Raw genomic sequence first — 13,985 nt, 5'->3', positions numbered from 1 at the left:
TAGTGATAGCTAACTACTACCGTACTAGTTGTGCGGTTTTGATATAACCATCTTTGTTTTGGTTATAAAATAACTAATTGCCCGCGAAGGCAACATTTTGCCAGTGGGGAACAGTAGGAGTTTTGTAGCGGTATTTTTTGCTAATCTCCGCTGTTATTAACGTGCATGTCTTACTTTTTTCATTATGAACTTGTTTTTTAGAACGATATCCCGTTTTATTCTACACCCGTTGAAATAACTGAGTGCATTTTCCCCAAAGCAAGGCCTAGTTTAAATACTTTAATTCGGTTTTTATTCTCTAACTGCTAAAATGCCTTCGGAAATTAAACAGAGGAAGAAGACTCTAAAACAGAACGACGAAACTTCGCATAATTCCACTGCTAACGGAAAGGATGAAGCGCAAAAAGCGAAGTTGGAAGAAGCAGAGAACAGTGGAGCAAATAAAAAGTCCTCAGCTTCAGACGTGAAAGGTTTGATGTGTTTACTGTCGCTTGTAGCTTGCGGAATTCTGAGTTGGTAAGTTAGGGACAGTTATAGTTTTAATCTCTTTTCTGTTTTTTGTTTCTTTGCTGAGTGTGTCTCTATCATCCAGGGTGGTGCTGCAACAGAATGAAAAGTTTTCTCAAATCGAAGAGAAGTACAGAGTTCTGCACGGGAAAACTTCCAGCCTGTTGCTCATGGAGGAGGAGATGGTTAAAGTTTCCAAGAAGGTTAGTGCTCACATTCCTGCAGCACTGCTAATTAACAGCTGTGTCAAAATATTACACATTTAGTGAAATGTTCTTTAATTTATCAACTTTGACTGTGATAAAAAATCAACTTGAGCCGCAGTAGTAGACATGCGGTATGCCAGCTGTTTAGAACCTCCACGCCAGCAGAGGGCGCCAGCCTTTCACAATAATAATAATAAAAACAAAATTTAAATAGCTAACATAGGAAATTTAATGTGATATTTTAAGTAAATAATAGTTTTTTTATTTGATGTAGAAGGAAAAAAAACGAATAAAATTTGATTATATGTAAAAACCAGAAGAGTCTTTTGTAGTTTTTTTTTTTTTTTTCATCCATCCATCCATCTTCTTCTGCTTATCCGGGGTTGGGTCGTGGGGGTAGCAGCTTCAGTAGGGAGGCCCAGACGTCCCTCTCCCCAGCCACTTTGGCCAGTTCCTACAGGGGAATCCCAAGGCGCTCCCCGGCCAGCCGAGAATCATACTCCCTCTAGCGTGTCCTGGGTCTCCCCCTGGGCCTCCTCCCGGTGGGACGTGCCTGGAACACCTTACCGGGGAGACGTCCAGGAGGCATCCTAATCAGATGCCCGAGCCACCTCAACTGGTTCCTCTCGATGTGGAGGAGCAGCGGTTCTACTCTGAGTCCTACCCGGATGACTGAGCTCCTCACCCTGTCTCTAAGGGAGAGCCCAGACACACTACAGAGAAAAATCATTTCATTTTTTTTTTTTTTTAACCAAATTTCCCAAATTATTTATAAGGGAATCTGAGGATAAAAGCTAACATACATAATAAATATAGTAACCCTTAAGGGCTGGTTATATTCCCCTCAGCAGTGTGTTGCAGTGAGCTTGACGCAGACATTTTTACTTTATGCTCAATTTTGAAGCATGGTCTGCGCTATGTTATATTCCACGCCACAACGCAAGAGAATCATCAACTAGCTGTGGGTCTAGATACGGCCGAGGCGTTGATTCTCACGCACCTCGCTCTTCTATTTGGTCCAACTTCACGAGTAGTTTTCCGCAATTGCTGTTTATAAAATCAGAACAAGCCAGCCTCCTGTCTGCGGCACTGTCTGCAGTCAACTACAATTTGGGAGAGGTGCAGCAGAGTGTCTGCGGAGGGGGCGGGGACGTCTTTTTGTTCACTGCAACACCTACGCAGACGACCTAGTTTCGAAGTATAAATCAGCCTTTACTACTAGTAATGATTACTATTGATATTTTTCAGGTCCATTTAATAACCAAGCTGTTTTAGTTTTAGCAGTTTTATAAGCCCCCTGGTGATGTGCAGGTCTAAAGCAGCTGCTCTGTTTACTTATGGTCGGGGCCACCTCTCCTAAGGTCAATTAGTTAGTTTGAAATATTATTTTGAAGCTGCTATATAAAAAGAATTAAATCATGAGATAACTAAATGTAAAGTGAGTCTTTAAATCTGATATAATGTTGGTATATGGATGCATAGGAACTGAATTTTGTTTTTATTTTGTTTGACAATCAAGAGAAATCCTGTACGTACTTTTCATTTTGTTTTTATTAATTTCTTTTCTCTTTTCTAGTTATAAAATAAGATATTTAAACATACTGAGCTACAAGCTAACCTTTCTCTGCTCTTAAAGCATTTAAATGTGAACTATTAGTGCATTAGTTAATAAACAGAACATGAGTCCTGCTGTTTATAAAAACTTTGCCGTAGACTTTCACGAGAACCTCCAACAGTGTCGTTCTGTTGTACAAAGAGTCAAAGAGCTTCACAGAAACAGCGCTACTCTTTTTTTGTTGCGGCTGTAGCTTGCTGCATCCGAGGATGACCTTCAGGAGGCGCTCTCTACGGTTTCCACGGCAACCAGACTCCAGCAGGACATCTCCGGTCTCCACAGCGTTATCATGGCAATGCAAGCCGAAGAGAACGCCGCTTCCCGAGACCTGCAGACGGTTAATGCCCACTTCCTCAACGTGACGGAGACGTGGCAGGAGAGGCTGGCGGCCATCAACTCGGACCTGGTGGCCCTAAAGGCCGAGGCCAGGGAGGCCCATGCCGGCGCCACGGAGCAGGTAAACGAGGCAGAGCAGAGGGCGCGGACGCTGGCGAAAAGGCTGGAGGAGCTGGAGGACAGCACAAAGAGGAACGCCCGGGTTCTGGAGCGGACAGAAGAGGACGATGCCAAGCGGGCGCAAGATCAGCTGGACTGGAACACCAAACAGATCCATAAGCTGCAGGAGCAGATCAGCAGCCTCACCAAGAGGGAAGCTGAGCTGAGCTCCCAGGTCCAGGATTACATCCCCAAGGCTCAGCAGTGTGAGGAGAACCTTCCACAGGTGGAGGAGGCCGTAGGCTCCATCCTGAAGCTGAGCAGCGATCTAAGCGGGGCAGAGAGGAGGTTGGAGGAGGCAACGCTGCAGGTGTTTGGGACGGAAGACAGCATGCTGAAAGCTCTGAACGAGATCCTGGAGATCAGACAGGAGCTGGACACACTGCACTCACAAAACAGCATTCTGAAGATGAAGAATGAGCTGTCCGTAGTTAAAGAGGCAGTCAGTGAACTCACCAGGGTTCTGAGGGGAAACAGGGCGGAGACCCAAACAGACACTTTGGAGGATGAGGAATGGAAAGATGACGAGGATGAGCCGTGGCTGGAAAATGAGCTAAACGAAGCATCTGAACGTCTTCAGAATGACATTATTGAATGAGTGTTTGGGAACCAGGGCTGCCAGGGCTTTTTCTGAATGTTTTCTGTAGTTTTTTAGTCAGACCATGTGTTGCATTTGCTTTTTTTTTTAAACATTTTTACCTCAGAAATAGCATCACAGATGTCAGCAGTCACATCTGTGCTGCATGTTACCCTGCTCTTGATCTCAGTATTACGCGTGTTATAGGTGATATTGTCACATTTTCAAACACTGAAAACAGGAAACGTTGTTATTTTGATTTGACTCAATAAAGTAACTTTTTTAAAAGAATAAAGATGCGCTCTTTGCATTTTTCTTGATTTGGGTAAACTTTGTTTCCCATTTCAGTGTGAAAGCGTTCAGCAGAAGCTGGAGGGTCTCGGGGCCCAGCGGGGGAACCTGGCCCCTCGCCTGCAGACTCTGGAGCAGGACATCGTCCAGCTGAAGGTATGGGCTTCTGGTTTGAGCGACAAACAGGGGCAGCTTCATAGCAGCTTGACATCGTTGAGAGACGCTGTGGAGCAAATCGAACATCGTACCTCCGCCATCACAAAGGACTTTACCAATAAGGTGTTTTACTTTGTTCTCTTGTTGTTATAGTTGTGTAATTCATGAATTTCTAACGTCTAGTTTAAATATTGGAGATCTGGGCTAAAATTGATTAAAATCCTATCGTATGATCAATTGTGCCTAAAATTGTTTCTGGAAAAAATCGCAATCTAGATAAGTAATTTTTTCTTAAAATAAGTGCATGTGTTCTTGGATTGAGGAGGTAAAAGAGACATTTTGCCAATGGAACAAGACAATTTACATTTAAAATAAGAAAACACAATTGCATTGTCTTATTTCAAGTGCATATAATCTAACTATCTTATTTTAAGAGTAAAAATACTCATTCTACTGGCAAACTATCTCATTTTAGCTATTTAAATTAAAGGTAAATTCAGTTAATTTGAGAAATCTTTACTTATTTCTAGATCGTTTTTCCAGTGAGATTATTTGTGGTTAGCCTAAAAATAATCCAGAAGTGATTTAGCTCGTCCAAATCTAATGTTCCAGCATCTTCCAATGAAGCATCGTTTTATCTTAATGCAATAATTGTTGTCAAAAGGTTAAAACTTGGGTGAGATTAAACTACATATCCATGCTGAGTTTTAACTAATGCATTAAGTTCTTGTTAAATCAAAGCTTGTATAATGTCAGCAATTCAGCTCTACATATTTTTTTAAGTCTTATTCCACTGTTGCGCATGAAGATTGGTAAAATACAGTAAATTGTCATTAAAGTGTATGTTGGTGCTGCTTCTGCAGGTGTCCTCTGTCAGGACGGATGTGCGACGGATGGAGGGTCTGCGTTCCGAGCTGGACTCCATGTTGACTCAGCTTGGAGAGCTGGAGGATAAGACCAATCAGGTGGAGCGCGGCATGGTCAAACGCATCGGTGACGTTCTGGCCAGCAGCGTCGACCGGATCTCCAATCTCAGATCTGCGTCTGAACGCAACACCAAGGCCATAGAGCAGCTCCGGAAGCACATCCCTGCGCTCACAGCCGCGGACCAGCAGATCTCAGAGCGTCTGCAGGAGCTAGAGAGCGGCCGGGCCCGCCTCATTAGGACGCTCACATTCGCCGCTGACCTCAAACCAAAGGTTGCTTCCATTAAAAGAGACTTTGAAGGGTTTGAGCCTCAGGTGTCTGATCTGATTCTCAGGATTGGACAACTGGCAGAAGATCTCTTAGAGAGGGAGCGGGAGATCGCTGAGCTCCGGCAGACTTTATCGAACCTCACTGCAGTGGAGGGAGATTTAAGTGTTACAACTAAACAGGTTAGTCAGATGGCTGACATATCAGACACTGGAGAGATGCCTAACCTAAACTGATGAACGTTACCTTCACTACTCTGTGATCACCTGTCAAACTACTGCAATAAAGATTAGAATTGAAGAAAAAAAAATCTGTAATTTTCTATCATGTTTTTAACACCAAGTTTTACTGAATCAGATTTTTTCCTACAGGGAAACAATCATATCAGGGCTCAGAACAGAAGGATCCAGGGATTTGAGGCAGACAACACATTTAGATTTCTCAGAATGTTTTATTAACAACAAAATTGGATGGACGGCGTCTATGGGAGGAACCTCTGGTCTTATAGATCAGTCTGAGTCCAGAGGTAGTGTATTGTTCCCGGGGGGTTGGCTGTGAACATGGCGTAATGGTTACCGCACAGCGAGTCCCAGATACCGTTGTATCAGAGGAAAGGCAGGAGATCAGAACCAAGCCGACAGATGTAGGCAGGATAATCAAGAGGGCGAAGCCAAAGCCAGTGTTTGAGACACGGTCGGTTGTCAGAGCCACGAGGTCAGAGATCCAGTGAGGCACTGAAGGAGAATCCAAGATGGAGTCAGGTAAAAGTTCCAGGCTCGAAATAATCTGGTACTGATGACTGGTCTGAAGGCTGGTTAAATAGATGTTAATGCAGGTGAAACCGATAAGCAGATAATCAGAACTGGGCGGAGCTAAGCATGTGTGTGAAATGAGTGATCAGACCATGCATCAGTGCCAAGATCATGACACCAAACACCTTAGATGGAAAATAAGAAACTGCTCATTTACTCGACTTATTTCAGATTAATATAAATGGCAAATAAAATCAGTCCGATGTTTAAGTGTTCCTTATTTATCCACCGTCCATTGATGAAAGCATTCTCTCCCCTTGATGTTTTTCACATAGGGAGGGGTTCATATGATTGACGAGCATATAGCATGCTTAAAGTATCAGGAGAGGGTTTTTAGTATAAGTATCTGAAAAGTGTGGCATGCATTTGTATTCCACCTCCTCAGCCGGTGCTTAGTAGAATCAGCTCACTGTGCAATGACAGCTGCAGGTCTTTTCCTGTACGTCTCTACCAGATTCACGCTGCTCTTTTTTATGCCTGTATTTAATCTGAGGCTAAAGTTTTGACTGGACCAACTTTAAGATGTGAATATTGTTGGATCTGGCTGTATAATAAGGGTCATAAATTTCCATTCCAGTCTCTTGTATTGCAGCCTCTAATAGATGCCTTGCAGCTGACGTCACAGACGGCCATATAGTACCTACTCTGTTCCCACACGCGTAAAAGATACCGCCCATATGTAGTGCAGAATCGTCATGACGTCAGGTTTCTGAAACGCTTCCATAGGTTCATTCATCTTGGAATGACTTCCAACCTCCTAAGAAGAAGCATCCCACAGCATGATGCTGCTAGCTCCATGGTAACCTATGGCCTCCCAAAGGTTACGATTTGTGTAATTTTATTACATTACAAATTCCCACTTACTTTTTTTCGCATAAATTTAACACAAATCTTTTAAATAAACCTCACATGATGCTTATTCATTAGTTTGATACAGCTTATGTATTTAAAATACTTAACTTCCATGTTTATTTTTTATAAAATGATTAAAGTAGTTACTCAAAATTACTACCAATGAGTGTATTTATTCCAAATACATAGTTTGTTTAAATTGCATTATAATGAAGGATACCTTTACGTAGTTAAAACAGTGAACTTTATCTGATATAAATACATTTATTATTTTAAGTACCATAAGTATATTTTATTAAAATAAATACTTAACCTGATGACAGTGTATTTACAATTAATAATCTTTATTTTACACCTGAATATACATCATATGAGGTTTAGTTAAAAGGTTTTTGTTACAATAATCTTAAAAAAAAAAAACTAAATGGGAATTTCATTTGGTATAAAATTACATAAATATTCAAATTTGGGTGAAATATTTTTGTCTTAAAGGATTTAAAACACTGGTTATCTGTGCTTCTCTTAACGTATTTGCTGTCCCAAAATGCACCTTGTTTCGCATTGCGTAATAACAAGGTGCTAAACAAAATAATTTTATCACAAATTTCGGTCATTAAAAAGAAAAACTCACAGCTTTGGAACAAAAGGTGTTTTTATTCTTTAAAAAAAAATCTAACAAGTGAAAAACGTAAGTAAACAAAGGAGTGCTTAATGTCTTCCTTTTGCAACTGGAGGTTTTTTTTGTAAAAATAAAAAAAAAATAAAAAACTAAGAACACAAACATCAGAGAATGAAACTACAGTGCAGAATGTAGGTTTGAACTTCACAGATCAGCAGTTCTTTTTTGCTTTGTTTCCCCTTATTATTTTTGTTCTAACAAGACTTACAGCATCAAGACATCCATGCCACCTTTTTGAAATTACATCTTAAAATTCTACTGTGGAGCTTTTGTCTCCTGTTCAGGCATTGTGGTGTGACATTACATGATAGTCTTTGGTGTTTTTCTCTCTTCCTGAAAGGCAGTGAACGCCTCATTGTGTTACAGGTGATCTATATTCTGTCCTCCAATACAGTCAGTCTCTTCTCCAGCTCCTCCAGCTGCTCATCCAAACCTGTGTTCTTTGCTGTTAACTGGTTCTGGGCTTCAACGAAAGCAGCTAATTTGTTCTGCAGCTCCTCCAGGCTGCTTTGTCCTTCATCTTGCTTAGCTCCTGTTAAACCATCGACTTCCTGCTTGGTCTCCTGCAACGCCTTCTCTAGAGTGCGAATGGCAAGATCGTGGCTTTCTAACGTTGCTACTTCGCTCCTCACTTCTTCAACTGCTGTTCTTAAGCTCTCCAGCTCCACCTGCAGAGGAGTGGAGCCCTCTGAAGCTAGCTTAGTTTCCTCTCCACTCAGACCTATGTTGGACAGAAGCTTCTCCATACGGCTTTCTAAATCCTTCAGCTCTTGTTTTAGATCATTTTTTACTCTCTCCACTGCCTCCCCCTGTGCAGATAACCTGCTTTCATGCCCGTCGTATTTGGCGAGCAGCCCTTCCACCTTACTGCTGAGGTCTGACAGTGATGCAGACAGCGTATCACTGTTTTCCTCTGACAGTTTAACCCTGGTCTCCAGATCATCAGCTCTTCTCAGGGCCTGAGCTGCTGCTGCATTTGCTCGCTCCTCAACAGCGCGGACAGCATCGGTGACCTGCTCCAAGCTGCTTTGCAGGTTCACAGTTTGCTCCCCCAGGCCTTGAACTCCAGTCTCCGCTGCAGATAGAGACTCCCTCAGGCTCCCGGCGGTCTCTTGCACCACCGACCTCACAGATTCAAGCTCCTGAGACAGAGAGGTGACCTCCTTGTTGCGTGTCTGAAGCTCTTCTCTCACAGAACTTATCTGCATTCTGAGGGAATTGGTAGTATCGTCTGCTGCTTCTTTGGCTGTTTTAATTTCAGCTACAACCTCAACGATGGCGGAGAGCTCCTGTTTGACAAGCGTGGGGTCTGCTGTGTCGCTCAGACGGGCTTTGAGGTCGGCGAGCTGCCGCTGGGCTTCTCCCTGACCCTCTGCAAACTCAGCCATGCTGGCGGAGATGGACTGGCTCACCTCAGCCAGGCGCTCTTCCACGGTCGTCTCTAGAGAGGAGAAGTCCTTCTCTCGAGCCTCCTTGACTTCCCTGATTCCCTCCGACAGATCCCTGATGAGATCATTCTGGAGCTTCTGGAGCGCCTCCTCTACCCTCCTGGTCTCCAACTCGCCCCTCTTCATGCGGCTCACCGCCGCCTCCAGCTCCACCCGTGTGATGCCCAGTGATGACTCCAGCCCGTCCACATTGCTTCGGAGAGACTCCACCTTGATGAGACATGAAAAAATCCACATTATAATATCAAATTTTGATTGCAACATCTCACCCATAATTTGCTCAATAAAAACATATTTTCAGGCAGGAAAGAGTTTTCTTTGTATGTTAAATCTCATTTTAGGGCATGCAGGTGGTGGTTAGTGCGCATGACCCATGTACGGAGGCCTTAGTCCTCGACGAGGGCGACCCAGGTTCGAATCAGGCCTGTGGTCCTTTCCCGCATGTCTCTCCCTCTCTCTTATACCCCGTTTCCTGTCAGCCAACTGTTGGAAAAAATGAGCCACTAGTGCCCTAAAACCTAAAAAAAAAGTGCTTCACAGAGAGTATGAGCTAATTTTCCATTAAGTTTCTGCTGAAAAGCTCCAACCTGGTCTCCTCTGATCGTTTGCTCACAGTTCTGGTTAAACTGCAGCAAAGGATTTACATGGTTTACATTTATGATATTAGGGCAGAAAAGGCTTCCTTCCTTCAGTGACTCCAGCTTTGAAGTACGGTGGTGGAACCGTCATGTCTGGGGCAGCCTTTTTTCTCAGTTCCAGCTGTTTCAATTCTTATTTTATTTTATGCATTGTTGATGTTGGTGGTAAAGATTGTCTTTTCCCCCTTTTTAAAAATGACTCAAGAAAAATCTGTACCAAGAAGTGAGTAATTAATCAGAATGATTTCCTTCAGAGATATTTAACTGACATCCTGTGGGCTATTTTAGTTTATGTAAATATTTTTTGTTACATTTTATTTCCTTATACCGTACTAAGTGTAATCATTTTGTAATTAAAATCAGGTGAACCATCACTGCCTTTCTACATAGTAGCATCAAAACAAGAAAGTTGAAATTGATTTGCAAATGAGGAATTTCCTATCATTTTTCTTTTTTAAAAATCGTTTCATATCTTTTATATGACTTCATGACGTTTCTTTGAACAGTTTTTTTTTATACATTAATGAATAAAAGCTGTAATTCTAGCAATGTTTATTAATAGTATTATTTAACTGATGTTGGTTCCCCGTTATATTATTTCAATAGCAGTTTAGATGGTCTATATAGTCCGGAGGTCTTCAACAGGGGGTCCGCAATCCCTAGGGAGTCAACGGAGGTGCTGCATGGGGGTCGCCAAAGTTTTGGGTGATTAGACTTTTTTTTTATATGCCCCCAGGCAATTTTTTCTACTTATTGAAATGTCTTAAATCCACATTAACATGAATTCAACACTATAGTAAACAGATAAATGGAGGCAGAAGATGCACACATTCAGAGACACACAGGAGCTCTTTCAAGCTGGACTCCGTTTCATTCACAACACCTGTCCCATGAATCAGGAATCAGAAATATTTTAATTATCAAAGGGCAAAATTACTTTCATTACATTGCTCCAGCTGTAAAAAGACTGACTATAGGACCAGTTTGATATAACACAATTTAATTCAATATATATAATTAGGGGGTCCCCGCTCATCTCGCGATCAGTTTGGGTGTCCTTGGTGACACAGTCTTTGTTCTGTTATGTTTTCTTTTGAGTATTCAGTTTAACTTTGCTCCATGTTTTCCAATTTTATTGGTTTAATGCTTATTTTGTTGTGCTTTCTGGTAATATTTCAGTTCTCAGGTTTTTATTTGTTGCCCTCTTGTGTTGGTCTCCTTTTTCCCTAGATCCTTAGACTGCTCCCTTCACACCTGCTCCCAATCAGCCCATTAGTCCTCTCTTTGTTCAGTTAGTCATAAATACTCTCCTTGTGCAGTCCTTCAGTGCTGGTTCCTCGTCAAACTTCCTCCAAGTCCGTCTTACTGTGCCTACCTCGTTGTGATGGTTTTCCCCTGTAGTTTCCATGGTTTCTGGTTTGTTTTACTTTTTTTTCATGTTCGATTTTTGTCCTGCAGGTTTTAGAGGTTTCCCTGCTTCAGCACAGCCGATTATAATGATTGCAGTAGACCGAAAGCCTGTTAATCAGCTTTCAATTAAAATCAGCTGTGCTGAAGCAAGGAAAGCGGGCCTCGAGGGCCGAGGTTGGGGATGCCTGTCCTAAAAGACCCGCAACTGTTAATGAAAAGTGGTTCTAAAACAAGTGTCCACACTTTTTGATAATTTAAGAATAAAAGTTTATTTTTATTTATAGCTATAATAAAGTTTATAAGTCATGCTTTTGGTTGAAGTTCACACTGGGTTTTTGTCACTGTGACTCTTATCATAATAAGTGTCCAGATATATCATCAGTAGCTGATTAGAAATCATTACAGCAAAGAAGTTATAGGCTACTAATAATTACAGTATTATTTTTATCCAAACTTAAATCTCTTAAACAAGGAGAAATCAAATCCCTCGTTCAAATCCAGTTTTCATTGATTCTCATGTTTTGTTTTGTTTTTTGCTCACCTGTTGAACGAAGCTCTCCATTTTGGTGCCCATCTCTCCGCTTCGTCGCGCGCTCTCCTCGTGCTTTGCATGAATCTGTCGGACTTCCTCCACCACTTGTTGTAAATAAAAAGCTGCAAACCCAGCAGCCCCTATCATAGCGATATAAAATACCGTGGTTACAATAAGCCCGAGACAGCTACCTGAGCGGGGCCCCTGCGGCCCCTCGGGGCCACTCACCCCGTTGGTGGCACCGCTACTTTTCTGGCTTTTCTTGGGCGCATCGTCCTGGCTGGACGCTGCGCTCTTCTCGCTGTTCTTTGATCGGTTTTTTGTGGTCATGTTTCCAGCGGAGACTCGGTCCGGAATGAATGTGTGAGGAAGGAGATCTGGTTGTGCTGTCGTGGATGGAGTGGGCTCCCAGTTCAGCCCCTCTTGCGGGAGCAGCAGCGTATCAGGGAGCGCGTCGTGTCTTTCCACGGGGCTTTTTTTTTTTGCATCCAAGTATGCGGATGGGGGCTGTCCGTAAAACAGACCCTCCAGGAGTTTAATAAAAACCTACAAAACTACTAAAAACAATAAAAGGTTTGTGTCGTTTTAAAAACATCCCAGTTAGACATTATATTTGCAGGATTTTCTCCTAAATAAATAGGGAGGAAAGCCTTCTGGAACTTATCAACTTCTATAGTCATGTTAAAACTTTCCGATATTAAAGTTGCACATTTGATTCCAGAAACCAACCACTCATCAAACAACCCCAATAAATGGCCTGTTTTATGCATGTATATATTTCTACATGATGATGCATGCCTGATGTAAACTTGCTTCAACGCAGGGAGGAGCTCCCTGCTTTCCTCCAACATGCTCCTCCTTTCATACGTGGCAGCTGTGGTCTGCAGGCAGCCACATCCATAATTATATGACTCCTCTGAAATATGCATGTCTGAAAACTCACAAAGTCATCGGATAAAGTGGTTCAAACTCAATGCCTGCGATGGTTTCAGTGTTATGGACGAAGATTAGGGCCTAACTGATTATTTCAGTTTATTATGGGGGGAAAAAGTCTGACTTTAATCTCAGAATTGTGACTTTAATCTCAGAATTTAGACTAATCAACCAATTTTGGATCTTGAAGTAGATGAGCACCATGAAGGAGGAGATGTGGAAGCACTCAGCTTCACTGACAAAGATGAAGGAGGAGTTGTGCATGGAAGAGGATTAGGGCCACAGAAAAAATAAAAAAGTTAACAGATTTTTTTTATTATTATTTCAGTTTAATATGTGGAAAAAAGTTCTGACTTTAATCTCAGAATTCTGACTGTAATGTCAGAATTCAGACTTTTTTTTTCAGAATTCAGACTTTAATCTCAGAAGTCAGACTTTTTTCTCAGAATTCAGACTTTAATCTCAGAATTCAGAATTTTTTCTCAGAATTCTGACTTAAATTTCAGAATAAGTCAGAATTCTGACTTTGATCTTAGAATTCAGACTTTGATCTCAGAATTCAGACTTTAATCTCAGAATTCTCACTTTTTTCAGAATTCTGACTTTAATCTCATAATCTGATAATCTCATAATCTCAGATCTGAGTAGGATTTTTAAAAGCCATGTATTGTCACTTGTCAGTAAATACGTTTAACTTTCTGAATCATTGTGGTATTATTGCATACCTCTCACCACCAGGTGGCACTAGCTGAGCGTTTAAATCTAAGCTAGACGTGTTCTCTGTTATGTTTGCAACTATTTATATTACAGATTTGGACATTACTTTAATTGTTAGTTCAATGCTGCATTTGTCATATAATATTTTTTTCCCATTTATAATTTTTAGCTCCTATTTCTAGAAAAAAGAAACCCTAAAAACAAATATTAATCAGTTCATTGTCACATACCTTCTTTATAAGCCGCCTCTTTTATTATTTAGTCACATCTGAGAAGCAGTATGTAATGTACCAGTTGAGTAGTATTTTTCTTTAACTGAATCGTGCAGTTTGAATGTAAAAAAGTTGAGTTTTTAAGACTGAGTTGCATTTGATTTAAGATGCTGTTAATTGGATTATATGTTAATAGATTTGAGCTGTGTTAGTTTATTTATTATATCCTAACAGATGTTTTGTGGTAAACATGCATTAAAACAGAATGTAATTGAAAGGGGGAAAAGCTGTCGGGAAATAAACAGAAGATTAATGTTTCTTTGAAGCTAGATTTGTACATTTAAGTTAAAATGTCTAATGTTCAATCGAGCTAGTTATGTAGAGAGTATTATTTTTAAATCTTGACATAGGTTCTCTATCCATCTAGACCGGGACTTTGACAAATTATATGTTTTGACTTAAACTAATCCATTGTAGCTCTGCGTATATACAGAAGGTCATTGTCCTGTTAAATGTTAACCTCCCCTCAAGTCTTTGGTCCTCTGTAGCCTCTAACAGGCTTTCAATAAAGAATGAATTCTGTTTTTTGTTACTGAATGCATCCCATCACCATGATGCTGCCATTACCATGTTTCATTATTAAGATGGTGTGTTTAGGGGTAATGTGAACAAAAAGCATTTCAGTTAAAATATACATTTTGACAGCTTCCC

The 13,985-nt window shown here is 41.2% G+C and overlaps 2 protein-coding genes across 3 annotated transcripts; one reads left to right on the top strand and one right to left on the bottom strand.

Annotated features, from left to right (window-relative positions):
* Positions 1-122: 122 nt before the first annotated feature.
* Positions 123-5,351, top strand: LOC119789363 (IKBKB interacting protein). 2 transcript variants are annotated; one of them, XM_038294225.1, is made up of 4 exons: positions 131-516; positions 593-710; positions 3,749-3,970; positions 4,711-5,351. In XM_038294225.1, exons 1-4 carry the CDS (start codon positions 311-313, stop codon positions 5,275-5,277), a joined length of 1,113 nt encoding a protein of 370 aa, XP_038150153.1. In that variant the 5' UTR covers positions 131-310; the 3' UTR covers positions 5,278-5,351. The 2 variants fall into 2 exon arrangements, with proteins under 2 accessions (XP_038150152.1, XP_038150153.1); XM_038294224.1 differs by lacking the exons at positions 3,749-3,970; positions 4,711-5,351 and adding an exon at positions 2,522-3,691 and having other exon boundaries at positions 123-516.
* Positions 5,352-7,459: 2,108 nt separating this feature from the next.
* On the bottom strand, positions 7,460-11,881 carry ckap4 (cytoskeleton associated protein 4). Its single transcript, XM_038294214.1, has 2 exons — positions 11,422-11,881; positions 7,460-9,042 (listed from the first exon to the last, which is right to left on the bottom strand). The coding sequence occupies exons 1-2, from the start codon at positions 11,740-11,742 to the stop codon at positions 7,756-7,758; spliced, it is 1,608 nt and encodes a 535-aa protein (XP_038150142.1). The 5' UTR covers positions 11,743-11,881; the 3' UTR covers positions 7,460-7,755.
* Positions 11,882-13,985: the final 2,104 nt, after the last annotated feature.

This window comes from Cyprinodon tularosa, unplaced genomic scaffold (genome assembly GCF_016077235.1).
Source record: "Cyprinodon tularosa strain WSP-4 unplaced genomic scaffold, ASM1607723v1 ctg336, whole genome shotgun sequence".
NCBI classification, from domain to species: Eukaryota; Metazoa; Chordata; class Actinopteri; order Cyprinodontiformes; family Cyprinodontidae; genus Cyprinodon; species Cyprinodon tularosa.
The sequence above is the reverse complement of the archived record's forward strand: the minus strand, read 5'-3'. Positions and strand labels throughout refer to the sequence as shown.